The sequence below is a fragment of the Stenella coeruleoalba genome (genome assembly GCF_951394435.1).
Source record: "Stenella coeruleoalba genome assembly, chromosome: 3".
NCBI classification, from domain to species: Eukaryota; Metazoa; Chordata; class Mammalia; order Artiodactyla; family Delphinidae; genus Stenella; species Stenella coeruleoalba.
Genome location: NC_137148.1, coordinates 43,905,498 through 43,923,818, shown reverse-complemented (window position 1 = coordinate 43,923,818; position 18,321 = coordinate 43,905,498). Strand labels below are relative to the sequence as shown.

The following is an 18,321-nucleotide window of genomic DNA, read 5'->3' as shown; positions in this document are numbered from 1 at the left end:
TGATGGGATGTAATCATTTCTAACCCTAGCATTGCATTCCTATTCTTATAGGAGGAAATAGCAAAAGACCTATTGTCAGGTGATGATGAGGAAACTCAGTCTTCTGCAGATGATCTGACACCATCTGTGACTTCCCATGAAACTTCCGATTTCTTCCCTAGACCTTTACGATGTAAGAAATCCAATCATTACTGATTAGTAGTAGCACTGATACTGTAGCTTGAGTACATTTTGTTACATTCAGTAGTTATGTCAGAATATCTGAGTGTTTTACTTAATTGAAATAAAATACTATTATAATCTGAACAAGATTATAACCTTTTTTTATTGGGGGAGATGTAAACTAATATGCTCTTTAAAAACGAAAGCATTTGCTTGGTTTTGCAGGGCTGTTTTCTTTCCCAAGACTCATCTGTTGCTAGGGCAACCAATCTTAGTTCAGCCATGAAATTTTATAGACATTTTTTGGATTTCTGTTAAAAGGCTCTTACTCTCCTGATAAACTGCTGTCAGTTTGAAAACTACCATCAGTTGCTCCAAAAGTATTTTTTATTTTTAGTGATTTATTTAATCCTTTTCTTTTAGTTCTTGGTGTTATCCCTTAATGTATATCAGTAATATTTAAAAGGTCTTTGAACTGAAATAATTTCTTATATGCAATCTTGCTTATTTCTCAGGTATTTTTATGGTAGAAGAACTGTTCAGATAACAAGTTCCAATACACATACACATATGTGTGCAAAAAGATAATTTTTATGGACTCAATGTGCAGCTCATTGTGTATGTCTCACTCTGGATTAATGTAATCAGTGTAATCTAGTGCTTTACCTTCTTTTTTTAAGGGGACCGTAGTGGTTTTCCTCTTGCCTCTCCAAACTATATGACCGTACACCAGATAATTATAAGGATATTATGCACTTTCTTCGTGTTTTCAGTGTCTTGTTTTGACTAGTTTCAAAATGTGAGAATAGTACAAGAGGTTTAGTATATTTGTGCTGATCTCATTTATTCAACAAATTTTTATCATAAGTAAAATATAAAGTATCAGGCACTCTTTCAAGTGCTGCAAAAATAGGCAACAAAACCCTTTTTTAAAATTTAACTTTCTTCTTTTAAGCAAATACTACGTGTGATGGAGATAAAGAATCAGAGGTTGAAGATGTTGAAACAGACAGTGGTAACTCACCTGAAGATTTGAGGAAGGTATGTTAAGTTACCATCATAATTTAGTAGACCATTTGGATTAAAGTAGCTTTTAAAAACACTTCTGAAATAATTTACGATAATTTTGTGAGATAACTTTAGATTTGTAGTAACTGATTAATGAATTGGAACATTTTTTTTCAGTATTTATTTTTGTAATAAGTTGTTTTTACTTCTAAATTTTCCTGTAGGAAATAATGATTGGTTTACAATATCAAGCAGAGATTCCACCTTATCTTGGAGAGTATGCTGGTAATGAGAAAGGTAAGGAAGCCTTTTAATTTTGATAATATTTGGTAAGCCAAATTACCACTCAATATGTTTATTTAAATATCTGATTGTATGCTCATCCTGTGAGTATAAAGACAGACTTGGAGTCAGGGAAGAATTAGGCCTGACTTAGGAGTAATGTATCATGAGATTAATTAACCATGAGACTCAGAGAACTACCGCCCCCTTCCCCCCAACCCTGGCCCCTTACAGTGCTGCTTAACTCAGTATGCTAAGCACCTGTTAAAATAGTGGAGCTGCTCTTAAAGTACAGCTCTTTGGCCTACATCCCACTGCAGTGGAAGTTGGTAGCATCCTATCACCTGAGATAATGAGAACATTAGGAATATAATCCTCTTGGGAAGAAACACTTAAGGAAAAAAGAAGCTAGAAGAAATTCTCTTGCCCCAGCCCTGAAAGATAAGGTGGTAGAATGTAAAGATTCTGTTGCTTTTGTTATATACCCCTACTTAAGTGTAATCAGTTTTCCTCACATTTTTGGTAGATTCCAACTATAGCTGGTTCTGAAAATATGGAGGGGTGAGGTGGTGGGAAGTAAAAATCCAGGTGCACCTTCCTAGCCAAACTTGGGAAACACGTAGATTTGGCCGTGGGCAAAAGTACATGCTCAGCAGCTGCTGGTCCTTAGATGAAACATAGCGGAGGTAATATTCTCTCAGTTCTACACCTTCAGAAAGGAACGTATACCTTCTCTATCTTTTGAGGGAATAAACTCAAACTATATTACCTATTTCAGTTTTGACTAAAGTTTCTTTATGAAACTGGTTCCAGAAACTTACCTCAAAAGTCAGTCTTATTGCTTCACAGGCACACTTTATTTTTAACTTTCCTGCTCATTGGGAATAGAAATGCCTGCCTTATACAGTGGTGAATGTAAAGCACTTACCACCGTCTCTGCTGCATAGTGAGCTCTCAGTAAATTACTTTTATTCGCTATATTTAGTAGTTATTTTACAATTGAAGAATGGAAGCAATGGGATAAATACTTGGGCTATCTGTATGACTTTATTGTGTGAAGTAGAAACCTTCAGTATGGCAACAGTGTTTGCGTTAATAAAATATACAGTTTGTTTTAGTGTCATTTCGCTTACTAAATATCAGCTTCTCTAAGAGGTGGAAAGTTTACTTATCTTACTGTTTATCATTGTTTTCCATTTTTAATTAGTCTGCTTCCTTTTTATTTTATTTTATTTTTTTGCTTTTTAAAATAAAAATTTACCTTTTGGGAAGAAATCAGTAAAGGAAAACTATATCTTTCCTAGGTATTTCAGTATTGGCAGATATTTTGATTGTTATTTATTTTTGTTTGTTTTAATTTGTTTGCAATTTTTAACCTGTAGACATTTTCATAGAGCCATTTAGGGAGTTTAAGAGAAAATTGTAATAAGTTTATTAAAGAATTTACACAGGTTATTTTTACCCCCTCATTAGAAGAATGTAAGACACCACTACTAGGCATAGAAAGCATAGAAAGCTTTCTAACTTGTTAGTAAATCCAGTCACCAAAACAGCTACTTGCTCTAGTGACTGGAATACTTGGACCTTAATAAAGTTAAAAAAAAAATTGTTTTAAACCTTTACTAATGAAAGACTCAGCTTGCCGGACAATCAAATTACTGGTGTCCTCAAAGTTAGTTACTTGTATAGGAAGAGGAAAAACAGTTTTGTATACATCTTAAAGTGTGTTCACTATTTTTAATGTGTTGATGGGATTTTCTTTATCAGTGTATGAAAATGAAGACCAATTACTTTGGCGTCCTGGTGTGGTTTTGGAGAGCAAAGTTAAGGAGTACCTTGTTGAGACCTCATTAAGAACTGGAAACGAAAAAATAATGGATAGAATTTCTGCAGGAACGCACACAAGGGACAATGAACAGGTATACATCAACTTTTGTTGAAACAGCAGCTAACTAATATAGTATCTTCTTGATTTTCTTATATTTGATTCAAATATTTCTTACATATGAACTGGCTATCTCTTTCTGATTTTTAAAACTTGGAAAATACTGGTTTAAAAAAAATCCCAAGACCTAATGATAACCATTCTATTGTTTCATGTCTTCTGGCCTTTTTTTCTGTATACACACACATATATTTTACTTTACCTACCATGTTATATCCTTTTAATTACTTAGTCTTATTTTCTTTGCCATTGAGATTTCTTTAATACTTCATTCTTGATGTCTGTATGTTCCATTGTTTATTTAAACATTCTCTGTGGTCGGACTTTTAGATTTTATGTTAAAGTTATTTTTTGGATTATTCTTGAACTTTATTCAGGATGTGATTAAAGTTCATGTCTATTAAGAGTGTATAGGGCTTCCCTGGTGGCGCAGTGGTTGAGAGTCCGCCTGCCGATGCAGGGGACACGGGTTTGTGCCCCGGTCCGGGAAGATCCCACATGCCGCGGAGCGGCTGTGCCCGTGAGCCTTGGCCGCTGAGCCCGCGCGTCCGGAGACTGTGCTCCACAACGGGAGAGGCCACAACAGAGAGAGGCCCGCGTACCGCAAAAACAAACAAACAAACAAAACAGTGTATAAATTTGCTTTAGGAGCATTCGTTAAATACTGTGTGCTTGTAGATGGAGTACGCTCCTGATGATGTGTGGGTTAAGGGTGGAAGTATTGCCTATTAGGGTTTTTTCTCTCTGATGTTGTTTGCCCCTCTCATATACCTTTACACTCTATCTCCAGCCTAGCTAATCCCAGCTAATGAGTGCCCAGAGATAGGTGGACTCAAACTTGAATTTCCGAATAACACAGAGAAGTCAAACTAGCTGAACTTCAAAGTAGTTTTGTCAGCTGTCAAAAAGAAATCCCATTGGCTTTTCCTATTGATATTCCATTAAAACTATAAATTAATTTTGGAAGAATTAGTACCTTTAAAATATAAAACCTACTTCAAGAACATGTTCTGATTCTCTATGTATTTGACTTTTTTTTTAATCACTCAAATGTTTTTACTTGTTTTAAGTATCACATGCATTTAATTAATTCCTCATTATTTTTAAATACAGTATTTAGCCCTGTTGTAAATGGGATCACTATTATATTTGTATTTGTATATGTTGATTTAGAGAAATATAAATTAAAAAATTTTTTTCTCAAGCTACTGAAACTATTCAATTTAGTATAATGATTTTTCAGTTGTTTCTCTTAGGTTTTCTAGTTTTAAAGTCATTACTGAATTATACGTTTGTTCCTTCCTTACCATTATTATATCTCTTATTCCTAGAACATGTTTTACTGCATTAGCTATAACTCTCAGAGACTTTTGGTAGTTACAGTGGTTTGAGGCCTGCTTTTGATGGAAGATAATACATGTAAGGTTTTTACATTAAGAATAGTACCAGCCTTGGGACTTCCTTGGCAGTCCAGTGGTTAAGACTCCGCCTGCCAATGCAGGGGGCACGGGTTCAATCCCTGGTGAGGGAACTAAGATCCCACATGCCACGGGGTGTGGCCAAAAATTTTAAAAAAAGAATAATACCAGCCTTGGTTTGATACAGGCTGTCTTTCTTATAGTAAGGTAGTATCCATCTACTTATAACCGTTACAGGTTTTGTCTTTTTAAAAATAGAAATGGGTACTGATTTATCTGAAGCTTTTTTAGCAGCTGTTTTTCATGATTGGTTATTAATGTATTGATTATTAACCTATTGATGTATTAATAGGTTTACCAATATCCTTGCCTTTCTTGAAATGTACTTGGGAAGGTGGATTATTATTTAACTTTCAGTTGAGTTCTGTCTGCTGCTATTTAGTATATTCATAATTCCAAACAGGTTTAATGGGAGAAATTCTAATTTTTAAAAAATGATATCTTCCATAGTAGATGGAAATAACTATAAACTCCAGTCACTAAAATATCCATCCTTCTATTCTAGACCTGCTGCTATTCTCTTTTATTAAAACTCTAAAAGGCAGGCAGAAGGTGCTATCAAGAGAGAAGACCATAATTCTTGACTTTTCCTGACTAGAAATAATCATCTAAAATAGGGATATTCTCCCAGCTCAGAAGGCCTGGCAATGAAAAAAAAAAGTGAGGAATGATACTGGTAGATAACTTCTGAGAGGTAGAATCAGAATGAACAAACTCTTCGGATACCAGAGTCAATATACAGGATAGTTACGTAGATTAAATGTCTGGGCAAACATACGCTTCAAATGTCCTGAAATTAGAGAGCACTTCAGCTAGTATTTGTCAGGACTCTTACAATACACCTGTTTTTGTTTGTTTGTTTGTTTTTGAGTTTTTTTTTTTTAAGTATGAACTTTTGGTAAGTTTTATTGAATAGTTTTTTTTCCCTTGCCCTAAGGCATTATATGAACTTCTCAAGTGTAACCATAATATAAAGGAAGCAATTGAAAGGTACTGCTGCAACGGAAAGGCCTCTCAAGGTAAGAAACACTTGGGATCAAGAGAGGGAAATGATAGGGGATGGTCATTTGGGGATCAGAATAAGCGAAGTATAAAGGACGGAGCAATCCTATAACACTTTTGTATAAGATCTATTTTTATCTTCATAGCAAATAATTTTTTCCTTTTCTTGCCCTCTATTTTTAGACGTACCAGAGATTGTTCAAATACAAATTAGTTACCCCCCTGTCACCTCCAGAACAAAGCAGACCCCAGAGATGACAATATATCCAAAGTAATTAATAAGAATGATTTTATGATTTCATTGGGGGAAAAAAGTTGTTTTTTCTTTTTCTTAAACCAGACAGGAAATGAAAAGGAGATTAAAGATTAAAAAAAAGAAACATGTATAATATATTCCATTCAATTTATTGCAAGAAGTGTATGTTTAGTAATCATGTAATAACATTTTTGCAGTGCTTAGGTTTTGGTTTGTGTGTGTCAAGGAAAATGGTTAAGTTTAATTTCAGCATTTTTGTCATTATATAAATCAGTTGCATGCACCATAGCTTTCATTAAGTATATATAGAGTGAAATAATGCTTACTAATATTATATAAATGACTTGGAAAAATATAGAAGCTGGAAACAATGCATTTAAACTTGTAGGTGAGATAGTCTATTGAAATGTTTCCGTGTAAAAGCTGCTTCTTTGAAAAAATTACTTTAAGCTCTCAAAACTCTGAACAAAGTTTTCACCTTCGTGGTGGGCTACTCTTAATGGCTTTGGGGACCTGGTTCCCATTGTGAGGCACTTCAAGTCTCCTCTGCCCCAAGTAGATTTGATTCATCAACATTGACATCTGCCAGGAAGTTGAATGGGATTTAGTCTTTTGAGAGCATGGGCTGTTTTTTATTCCCTTTATATTCCTACAGTATAGCACTTTGCAAACTGACTCTGAATAAATATGTGTTCATTATTTATGGTCTCTAATTAAAGAGCTTATGGTTTTGACATAAGACCAAAGGAAGGCTTTTTTTTCTATAAAGAAAATAACCTTTTTTTTCCCCTAATTAAAAAAATGCTCATTGCTTAAAAAAATCAGAAAAACAATGTGCTTGAATTATAGAAGAAAATATAAAATTCTTGTCTCATCATGCAGAGGAAAAAAACCCAGTTGTTTATATTTTGGTATTCTAGATTTTTTTAGTTAAGATTACTAACTAAAATCTCCACATAAAGAACTTGTGTGTGTGTGTGTGTGTGTGTGTGTGTGTGTGTGTGTGTGTGTAGAAGTTTATAGCCTTTTTATTAGGAAAACATACTGAAAGTAAATCAGTCATTTATATATATAAGAGTTTTGAGGCCAATTTATTTTGTTTTAAAATTTCTTTAGAAGGAATGACTGCATGGACAGAAGAAGAATGCCGGAGCTTTGAACATGCACTCATGCTTTTTGGAAAAGATTTTCATCTTATACAGAAGAATAAGGTAAGTTAGGCAAATTAGTATAGAGAAATTGCTTAGTAATTACAATGAATATAAGCAACTAATTTATGAGCCTCTTGGGTAGGGAATAAAAGCTATAACTTGTTAATGCTCCCCTGCTATTAACATTTCTGTTACTTTCTGATCAATTTTTCTGTAAACCCAAAACTGCTCTGAAATATAAAATCTAGTTTAAAAAGCAATAGGTGGGGCTTTCCTGGTGGTGCAGTGGTTAAGAATCCGCCTGCCAACGCAGGGGACACGGGTTCGAGCCCTGGTCTGGGAAGGTCCCACATGCCGCGGAGCAACCAAGCCTGTGTGCCACAACTACTGAGCCTGCGCTCTGGAGCCTGCATGCCACAACTGCTGAGCCCATGTGCCACAACTGCTGAAGCCTGCGCACCTAGAGCCCATGCTCCACAACAAGAGAAGCCACCGCAATGAGAAGTCTCTGCACCGCAAGGAAGAGTAGCCCCCACTCACCGCAACTAGAGAAAGCCTGCGTGCAGCAACGAAGACCCAATGCAGCCAAAAACAAATAAATATAATAAATAAACTTAAAATTTTTAAAAAGCAGTAGGCATAGAATATTGACCTATCCACCTAAATATTTTAGAATCCTGTGTTCCTTAGGACAAAAAGAAAGAATAAGCAAAGCATATTTTAATGAGATTTAATTATCCCAAACTGTTAGAATATACACACACTTTTAAATAATAGACTTTATTTTTAGAGCAGTTTTAGGTTCACGGCAGAATTGAGGAAAAAGTATGGAGAGTTCCCATGTACTTCCTGCTCCCACCCACACACGGCTTCCCCCCACCAGCCCCCCCACCAGAGTGGTGCATTTGTTACAACTGGTAAATCTACTTTGCCATGTTTTTATCCCCTAGTGTTCACAGTTTACAGTAGGTTCACTCTGTTGTTATAACGACACCTATCCACTATTGTAGTATCATACAGAATAGTTTCACTGATCAAAAAATCCCTTGTCATATAATTGGAATCATACAGTATGTAGCCTTTGAAGATTGGCTTCTTGACTTAGTAATATGCATTTAAGATTCCTCCATGTTTTTTTGTGGCTCATTTCTCTCGCTTTTTTTTTTTTTAAAAATTTATTTATTTATTTGACTATATTGGTCTTAGTTGCGGCACACAATATCTTTAGTTGCAGCATGTGAACTTCTAGTTGCAGCAGGTAGGATCTAGTTCCCTGACCAGGGACCGAACCTGGGCCCCCTGCATTGGGAGCATGGAGTCTTAGTGTGGCTCATTTCTTTTTATCACTGAATAATATTCCATTGTATGGATGTACCAATTTGTTTATCCATTCACCATTTGGAGGACATCTTGGTTGCTTTCCAGTTTTGGCAGTTACGAGTAAAGCAGCTGTGAGCATCAGTGTGCAGGGGTTTTTTTGGACATAAGTTTTTAACTCCTTTGGGTAAATACCAGTAAGTGTGATTGTTGGATGATATGGTAATAGTATGGATATTTTTTTGTTGTTGTTTTTTTGGGTTTTTTTAAACATCTTTATTGGAGTATAATTGCTTTACAATGTTTTTTTTTTTTTCTTTTTCTTTAAGCAAGTATGGATAGTTTTGTAAGAAACCGCCAGACTGTCTTCCAAAGTGTCTGTGCCATTTTGCATTCCTACCAGCAATGAATGAGAGAGTTCCTGTTGTTCCACATCCTTGCCAATATCTGGTGGTGTCATTGTTGTGGATTTTGGCTATTCTAAAATGTGTAGTGGTATCTTGTTTTAATTTGCATTTCCCTGATGACATATGTGGGTCATTTTTTCATATGCTTATTCGCCATCTATATATCTTCTTTGGTGAGGTGTCTGTTAGGGTCTTTAGCACATTTTTTAATTGGGTGGTTTGTTTTCTTATTGTTGAATTGCAAGAGTTCTTTATATATTTTGGATAACAGTCCAAAAAAATATGTGTGAGTTTTGAATATTTTCTCCCAGTCTTTGGCCTGTCTTTTCATTCTCTTAACAGTGTCTTTTGCAGAGTAGACGTTTTTAATTTTAATTAGTCCAGCTTATCAATTTTTCTTTCATAGATTGTGTTTGTATTGTTGTTCCTAAAAAGTCATCACTATCCCCAATGTCATCTAGGTTTTTTCCTGTGTTATCTTCTAGGAGCTTTTATAGTTTTGTAGTGTACTTTTAGGTCTTGTAATCCATCTTGAGTTTTTGTGAAAGGTGGATATAGATGTCCACTTGTTCTAGCGCTGTTTGTTGAAAAGATGATCCTTCCTTCATTGAATTGCCTTTGCTCCTTTGTCAAAGATTAGTTGACTATATTTGTGTGAGTCTGTTTCTGGGCTCTCTATTGTGTTCCATTAACGTATTTGTTAATTTTTTCACCAGTACCACACTATCTTAATTACGATAGCTTAATAGTAAGTCTTGAAGTTGGGTAGTATCTATCCTCCGACTTTGTTCTTCTCCTTCAATATTGTGTTGGCTATTCTGGGTCTTTTGCATATAAACTTTAGAATTAATTTGTCAGTATTTACAAAATAACTTGCTGGAATTTTAATTGGGATTTCACTGAATCTATAAATCAAGTTGGGAAGAACTGACACCTTAACAATAATCAGTCTTCCTATCTGTGAACATGGAATATCTCTCAATTTATTTAAATCTTCTTTGATTTCTTTAATCAGAATTTTGTAGATTTTCTCATATAGATCTTACATGTATTTTATTAGGTATATACCTAAGTATTTCATTTTGGCGCTAATGTAGATGGTATTGTGTTTTTAATTTCAAATATCAATTGCTCATTGCTGGTATATAGGAAAGCAGTTGACTTTTGCATATTAACCTTGTGTCCTGCAACCTTGCTATAATCATTTATTAGTTCCAGGAGGGTTTTTTGTTGCTTCTTTAGGATTTTCTATATAGACAATCATGTCATCTGTGAACAGACAGTTTTATTTCTTTCTTCTCAATCTGTATGCCTTTTATTTCTTTTCTTATTGCATTTAGCTAGATCTTCCAGTATGATGTTGAATACTTCAGTGCTTTTTTGTATGTATGAAAACCTATTGTTTTCTCACAGATGAGATTAAGTGTTTAATTTATTGAAAGATGAAACAGTTGCCCTTTTAAGTCAAAATAAAATCTCAGTTTAGCAATAATTTATGAAATATATTCATTTATTTCACAAATAAGCTTTATCATTTACCAGATATTATTTTAAGCTCTAGAGATACATCAGTGAATAAGACAGGAAAGGTCTCTGTTCCCAAGAAGCCTATATTCTTTTTGAAGACTTATTTATGGCTGATGTATTTATTGAAAGGTATACCTTATTTCTTGGTTTAAAAAGCTTGTTCCTATATTATGATCTTATATCACAACATGCTCACTAATCAGGATAGAGATTCTGAAATGTCCTTATTGGGTACTGATTAAGCAGGGGAGAAAGTGTTTATTGGGTAAAGATACAGAATTTTGTCTGTACATCTGAACTCATACCTTTACCTATATATAGTTAGAAGAGCCCTAGTCTGCATGTGGAGCCAAGTTGAACGAGGCTCAAATTTTATTGTTGTTGTTGTTCTTACCAAACTCTATTGGCGCTAAGAGCCAAGTGCATGTTAAAGGAAAAAATTCTGCCTTTATCTGGCAATCATCTTAAATTCCAGATGCGGTAGAGTACTGATCCCTTTGCAAATGGTTCTTAATCTCTTTTGGGCCATGGAACCCTTTGATAATCTGATGAAGCTGCACCCTTCTCCCCAGAAAAGTATACCTGCATGAAATTTGGGGAATTAATAGATCCCAACGAAGCTCATTCATGGATCCCTCAGGGTTAAGAAGGACCCCTGCTACAGTCAGCATCACAGTGAAAGTTCAGTGAAGAAAAGTAAAGGATGTCAGTGTTTTAAGATTTTCAGTAAAGGTGTAAAAAAAGGTAATTTCTGGATACGCATTTATTATTATTATTACATTCTGATTTAAAGAAAAAGCCTTGGGCTTTTGAAGTCAGCCTCATTATTAAATAGTGTAAATGTAACGGCAGTTCACTAATAAAAAGTTCAGAATTTCATAATTGGGAAGATAGAAAATAAGACCTATGGGTTGTAAAAAATAATAGTTATTAAAAAATGCATAGAATATGTTGATTTTAAAAAATGCAACTTTTTTTGTTAGGTGAGAACTAGAACAGTTGCTGAATGTGTAGCATTCTACTATATGTGGAAGAAATCTGAACGTTATGATTACTTTGCTCAACAGACAAGATTTGGAAAGAAACGATATAACCATCACCCTGGAGTTACGTAAGTACTGTGGGATTGACTTCTGGGATTTTTGTTTTTAACTGTGATATGCAGTCATAAAATTATTGGGGTGTGTTTTTTAGGGACTATATGGATCGTTTGGTAGACGAAACAGAAGCTCTGGGTGGGACAGTAAATCCTTCAGCCTTAACATCTAACCGACCTGAGCCTGTTCCTGATCAACAGCTGAACATTCTCAGCTCTTTCACTGCCAGTGACTTGACAGGTAACATGAGCATCTTTTTGCATTTTTTACCATAGCTTGGAGCAAACTTATATCCTCTTTGTGGCATGACGTCAGACCGCTTACTTAAACCATTTTCCGTCTCTTTTTTTAGCTTTGACCAGCAGTGTAGCGACCGTCTGCGATCCAGCGGATGTGAGTTGTTTGGATGATAGCTTTCCTCCACTGGGCAGCACGCCCCGTGGACAAGTCAATCACGTGCCTGTTGGAACAGAGGAGTTACTCACCCTGCCCAGCAATGGGGAAAGTGATTGTTTTAACTTATTTGAGACTGGATTTTATCACTCAGAGCTAAACCCCATGAACATGTGCAGTGAAGAGTCAGAAAGACCAGCAAAGAGATTGAAAATGGGCATTGCTGTTCCTGAATCCTTTATGAATGAGGTTTCTGCAAATAATTTGGGTGTGGACTTTGAAAATCACACACATCATATCACCAGTGCCAAAATGGCCGTGTCTGTGGCTGACTTTGGCAGTCTGTCTGCCAACGAGACCAATGGTTTCATCAGTGCCCACGCTCTGCATCAGCATGCCGCCCTCCATTCTGAGTGACGTGAGTGAGGGGCCCAGAAACAGTGGGTGTGCAGTACCAGTACCAGGAAAGTATCAGGTTTGCTTAGTCTTTCACTGGAAGTTTGAACTTTTTTCACTATGACATCAGTGATGTCAGTATGTATAGAACTATATCTTGATTTATCAAGAGTATTTTCATTTTCAATCCATAAATGTGGAAATGAACTATGATCAGCAGAGTTGGGGACTAAGATTGAACTCTGTGGTGCAGCTTTAAGCTCTGCTTATCTCTTCCTCATCCCCAGTACCTCTTCCCCACTCCCTTCTTTTTCTATTTTCTGTTCCCCACTGCCCTCACTCCCAATTTTAAAACCTGTAGACAGAGGCCACCAGCTCAAAACCAGCACAGATGTTCTGAACTGAATGGAGTGGCTTCTATTCATGTAAATTCCTTTTGCCGTAATGGATGCAGTGGAATAACAATGTTTACAGGTACCGATCCTGATCCCTGCTCAATGTAGCATTTTTTGGTTTTATTTTCTTAATTAAATAAAAGCAGGGGTAGGTTTCTTTAAACTGCACAAACATGCAAGGATTTTTTTAAAAATGGAAACTTCTCTCATGTTGTTCAACTAGAGCACTTCAGTTTACAAAACAGCAAGTCCATCTTTATGGAAGCCAGCACGAGGAACTGCGTGCAAATTATGAAGACGCTTGCTTGGATCCTGTTTCAGAATTCTAGACCAGGGCTACCTTACACAGAATTGGTCATTTTACTGCCGGAAGATTTCTGTGTAACTTCAGTTATTGGCTAAAAGTTTGGCATTTGAAGGTGTGGTATTTAGATGGGGTTTTGTCCACCATTATCAAGATTGTAATCATAAAAATCATACCAGTCATTGATAATTTAGTTTATCCTGAGGCAGTTGACTTGCAGGGCACAGTCTACAAAGCCTAGGATGTTGCCACTCATTGGTTTACATTTTGGAACACCTCTTAGGTTTTTTTTATAGTGGTGCAGTTCAAAGTGTTAATATTTAGGAGGGATTTCTAGATTTTAGACATAAAATGCAGTAGAACCTTGAAGTATATTTAAACTTTTCTGTTTAGCTTGAACAGTTACTGGCAAGAAAAATGTGAGTTCCTATCTGAAATAGAATGGTACGTTACCACTTTAAGTTTTAAAAAGTGATTGACGTTCAGTTGCATCTCAAACTCAGTTTTATTTTTATTCCAAACATTGTGAATGAGAAGCCATTGTCTTAAACTTAGGCCATTTTTGCTGTATAGACATGCATCTTTAAGTTATAAGGTGAATTCAAACAATATGTAATGCAGTATTAGAATGTGATAAGCTTTGCTTTTATAGTTCAGTTAAAACACAGAATTTTACTTTTTTTTTTTTGCACTGTCAATTAAATTTTTCAGTTTCTACTAGTTGTCTTGCTTTGCAGAAACTTAAATGTTTGGCTACATTGCTGATATTTGTAAGTATAAGTCGCTTCAAGGTTGTGCTGATGAATAGATAGAATGTAGTTACCTTAGTAGTGATGGAAAGGGAGGGTATTTATTATACAAACTGTGAACTGCAATGACATCCTTAGTTTTGGATGATGTGTATTCTTTTCTTTGCAGCATTTTAATGAAGATTGCTTTGAAGTGTTTACGCATTAGCACATTTACTATAAAAGTTAGTTTAGCACAGTGGACGAAAAGTAGTTAAATTAATAACTTAAAAGTCAGTCTCTAATTTATACATCTAAAGTCTAGCATTCCTGTATGCACACAGTAAATAATGGGTAGCCTGGGTTCTATGTTGCTTTCCGACATTTTTTTCCAAGTTGTCAGCTTCTTATTGCTGTGGTGTTGTGCTAAACTTTGAACCTAATTTCTTTTGTTAAAAATGAATACGCCTATAATTTAGTAAGATACTGGCCATAATCTTCCATTGTTATAACTTTAATTTTTACTCTGGGTTTACAGTGGCTGGTCTGTATAAAATAATTTACACAAAGATGACTGAATGCTAATACCAGTTGCACTTAAATGAACATGCCCATTCTCAGTAGCTGATGCAGTAATATATTCAGTTTATCTATGCATTGCTGGGATCTTGATATAAGATGGAAACAGTGTTTCTTATCTGAAGTTTTGATTATCAGCAAGTTGAATGGACACTTTAGTTATTTAAATAAAGATTTTTGACCAAAATCCAGAAATGATATGAGAGAAAAATAATTTCCAGCTAGTTTAATGGATTTTTAAACGCCAATCTGATTTTAGCCTCTTAGAGAGCGCTAACTGGCTGGTAACGTTTACTTTTAATTCCTTGTTAAAATGAGGCAATAATTTGCAAGATTTTTGTATATATATGTAAAGTCTTCATCTCTTTTTAGATCTAATTCAATATTTTCTGACTGCTTCCTCCATGTATAATACCATTTTTGTGCATGCTTGATGTGACATTCATAAATTGTACCACTATGACTTTATTCATGTAAAATAGCTATTTATTGAATTTCCTTTTAAATCTGGATTTACTGGGTTTTTTCCTTTCCGTTTAAGCATCTTAACAGAGAATTTGTTACTGTTTATTAGAAGAATTGCGTTTGAGAGCATGAAAATAACTGATTTGCAGTCATAAGAAGAAACAATAATGCCTTTATTATCAAGTGTTAAGCACAATTCTTATAACAAACTGTGATAAATTCTTTTTTCTTTTTCCTTTGCCATATTATTTTTGTATGAACAAACCAAAAATCCATGGTGAGCAGTTGCAGTGTTGGCTGATGTGTCTTTTATGTACAGGGGGTTTGAAGAGGACAGCGGATTCATTTAGAAGTGAAACTGGTGCTGTGATTATAGCAATACTTTACTTTTGTTAGTTGTACTCCACTTTTTCATGCTAGCTTTTTCAGTGTTTAGTTTTCCTCTTGTCATGGTCAACTGCTGAATTTACTTGAAGGATGTAGAATACTGTTTAAACAATACTAAAGTGTGTACAATTAGGTCAAAGAATTGTGCAATTGTTTCCTTTTTAATTTTTACAATTGAGGGTCATAATATTTGAGAACGTCAGATCTAATAGAGCATAGTGATACTGTTTAATTTAACCAAAGTCTCTAGTGAATACTTCAACTTTGAATGTAAACCAACAAATAAACCTGACCACCAAGGAGATTGTTTGCCCAGAGTTTCAAAGCACATTGTCTACAAATGGAAATCGAAATAATTTATAAAAATATTGACATTACTATGTTTTTTAAAAAGTTCTTAATTTTTTCACTAAAAGGAGGAAACTATTAGTTTTATTGTTAAATATGGTAGATATTAAAACTCCTCTTAGATGACCAGTGATTCCAATTGTCCCAGTTTGAAATAAGTACGCTGTGAGTATGAGATTGATTAGTGACAATCAGAACAAGTTTTAGTATCAGATGTTCAAGAGGAAGTTGCTATTGTTGCATTGATTTTAATATTTGTACATAAACACTGATTTTTTTGAGCATTATTTTGTATTTGTTGTACTTTAATACCTGGTGTACAGTTCCAGAAATAAAAATCTGGAAATCTTTTTTTTTCTTGGTTCGTGTGAGTATTTGCCACAAATAGATTTTTATTTAATAATTCTTAAGCTGTAACACATGGGTAGATATTTAACCACTGTTAAGTTGGTTTTAGATGTAGTAAATAAGGTATTTGATAGGTAAGTAATAAAATTGGTAGATAAAATAAGTTTTCTTTAACTCCTCTAAAATAAATTTCCATCTATAATAAAATTCTCGTTATCCCAAAGTGGGGATTGTACGTACTTTTAGTTTCATTCAGGAAGTATTTATTGAATGTCTGTTATGTTTCAAACAAGTTTCTCAGTAACTGTTGTCATTTAGGAAGACATGAAATCTGAAATTTGATCAGATGTTATTATTTGACAATATATTTATAGTAAACTAGTCTTCCTTATCATAATATTCATAGTTTAGTAGACTCTAGAAATATCTTCCCTAAGTCTTCATCTTTTCAAGCTAAATATCTCACCTTAGCCTAATTTCACAAGTCTGTCCCCATATTTCACTTGCTCTGACCAGAGCTTTCTCTCTGTAGTTCCATTCTTAATATGCAGTGATCAGATTGCACATAATGTCCAGATTTTGTACAAGGACAAGAGGAGGATAAAAACCTTGACGTCTCTGCTTCAGTTGCTTATCTAAAACCACATTTCTTCCTTAATGTGCAGGGCTATCTGGTGGACACATACACAGAAGTGCCTTCAAAGGAGGTACAAGGACCAGTGTTTTGAATACAGCCAAGAGGTCAGCCAAACGCCATATAAGAGCATAGCGCTTTAGTCTTTTAGGGGAGGGAGGAGAGCCTTGTGGGAGCAGAATAATCTAGTCACTTGTAGACCTTACCCATTTTGGCCATAATTTCCATCAATGGTATACTTTTTGAGCCAGCTGCTTCTCTGACTTAAAGATTTCATGTCATCTGTAAATTGGGTATTTCATTATACACACTTCCATTTTTTTTTTTTTTTTTTTTTGTGGTACGCGGGCCTCTCACTGTTGTGGCCTCTCCCGTTGCAGAGCACAGACTCCGGACGCGCAGGCTCAGTGGCCATGGTTCACGGGCCCAGCCGCTCCGCGGCACGTGGGATCTTCCCGGACCGGGGCACGAACCCGTGTCCCCTGCATCGGCAGGCGGACTCAACCACTGCGCCACCAGGGAAGCCCCACACTTTCATTTTTAATTTAAATTAGTCCCTGGGATATAGCACTGTTTACAGTTTCCCACCCAGGTAAGTGATCTCTGACCTTTATTCTCTTCTCTGTGGCTATCTGGGTTCTCTGACAAAACAGTGCACAGGGCGGTGAAGTCATAGTCCTAGACCAGAAATGCTCACATTTTTCAAGGTTTAATATACTATAGCTGGCATATTCACTTTAGAGAGACACATGCTCTATAGTGTACCTCGATTTTGATGAGATTGTTTTTACACAAAAAGCCAATACTGCCACAAAGTTGTTTCCTGGTGTAGAATTAATAAAAGCATTTCATAAGCATGTCAGAAATGATATGTCATTTATAAACCTTAAAAAAATATTCTAGTAAGGAAAAAGTGGTTCTTTAAAAAAAAATCAATGTTTTATTTTTTAAAAATATCTTCACCTCTCCAGTCCAGACCAAGTCATGGTACTGGGTACGCTTTATAGTCCCATTGTAAGCATTTTATCAGCAGGAACTGTGTTTTATTCTTTGAATCTTCCAGGACCCTTCACATAGTAGGCATTCACTAAATGTTTGATGACTCTTAAGCTGATGGTGACGTTTCTCCCAACTTAAAATAATAAAACTTTTAAGACAAAAGTTAAAATAACAGTATGAAGAACAATCCAGATTAAACAATTAACTTTTTACCATATTTGTTCTCTTTCTATATAATATGCATTTTTTTCTGACTTATTTATTTATAAATTTGTTTTATTTTTATTTATTTTTGGCTGCGTTGGGTCCTTGTTGCAGTGCGTGGGCCTCTCACTGCGGCGGCCTCAGCTGCGGAGCATGGGCTCTAGAGCGCAGGCTCAGCAGCTGTGGTGCACGGGCCCAGCCGCTCTGCGGCATGTGGGATCACCCCGGACAAGGGCTCGAACCCATATCCCCTGCATCGGCAGGGAGACTCCCAACCACCACGCCACCAGGGAAGTCCTCTGACTTATTTTTAAAAAGTCTTTTACATTGCAATACTTCACTCCTAAATACCTAATATGGCCACAGGAGTTAAGTTTCTGTATCTTACATAAAGTTCTGAGTAATAGGATCTTATTATTTATTTATTTATTTGCTGTACGCGGGCCTCTCACTGTTGTGGCCTCTCCCGTTGCGGAGCACAGGCTCCGGACGCGCAGGCTCAGTGGCCA

The 18,321-nt window shown here is 35.5% G+C and overlaps 1 protein-coding gene across 3 annotated transcripts in view; it reads left to right on the top strand.

The window, feature by feature from the left end:
* Positions 1-15,965, top strand: part of MIER3 (MIER family member 3) — a gene marked incomplete at its 5' end in the record, with an annotated part of 30,334 nt that extends 14,369 nt beyond the window's left edge. For all 3 annotated transcript variants that reach the window (XM_079918754.1, XM_079918756.1, XM_079918755.1), the window contains 9 exons: positions 52-172; positions 1,118-1,203; positions 1,395-1,467; positions 3,220-3,371; positions 5,813-5,894; positions 7,250-7,344; positions 11,519-11,646; positions 11,730-11,872; positions 11,985-15,965. In XM_079918754.1, coding sequence (XP_079774880.1) covers positions 52-172; positions 1,118-1,203; positions 1,395-1,467; positions 3,220-3,371; positions 5,813-5,894; positions 7,250-7,344; positions 11,519-11,646; positions 11,730-11,872; positions 11,985-12,442 — 1,338 coding nt within the window. In that variant the 3' untranslated portion in view covers positions 12,443-15,965. The remainder of the gene's footprint in view (positions 1-51; positions 173-1,117; positions 1,204-1,394; positions 1,468-3,219; positions 3,372-5,812; positions 5,895-7,249; positions 7,345-11,518; positions 11,647-11,729; positions 11,873-11,984) is intronic.
* Positions 15,966-18,321: the final 2,356 nt, after the last annotated feature.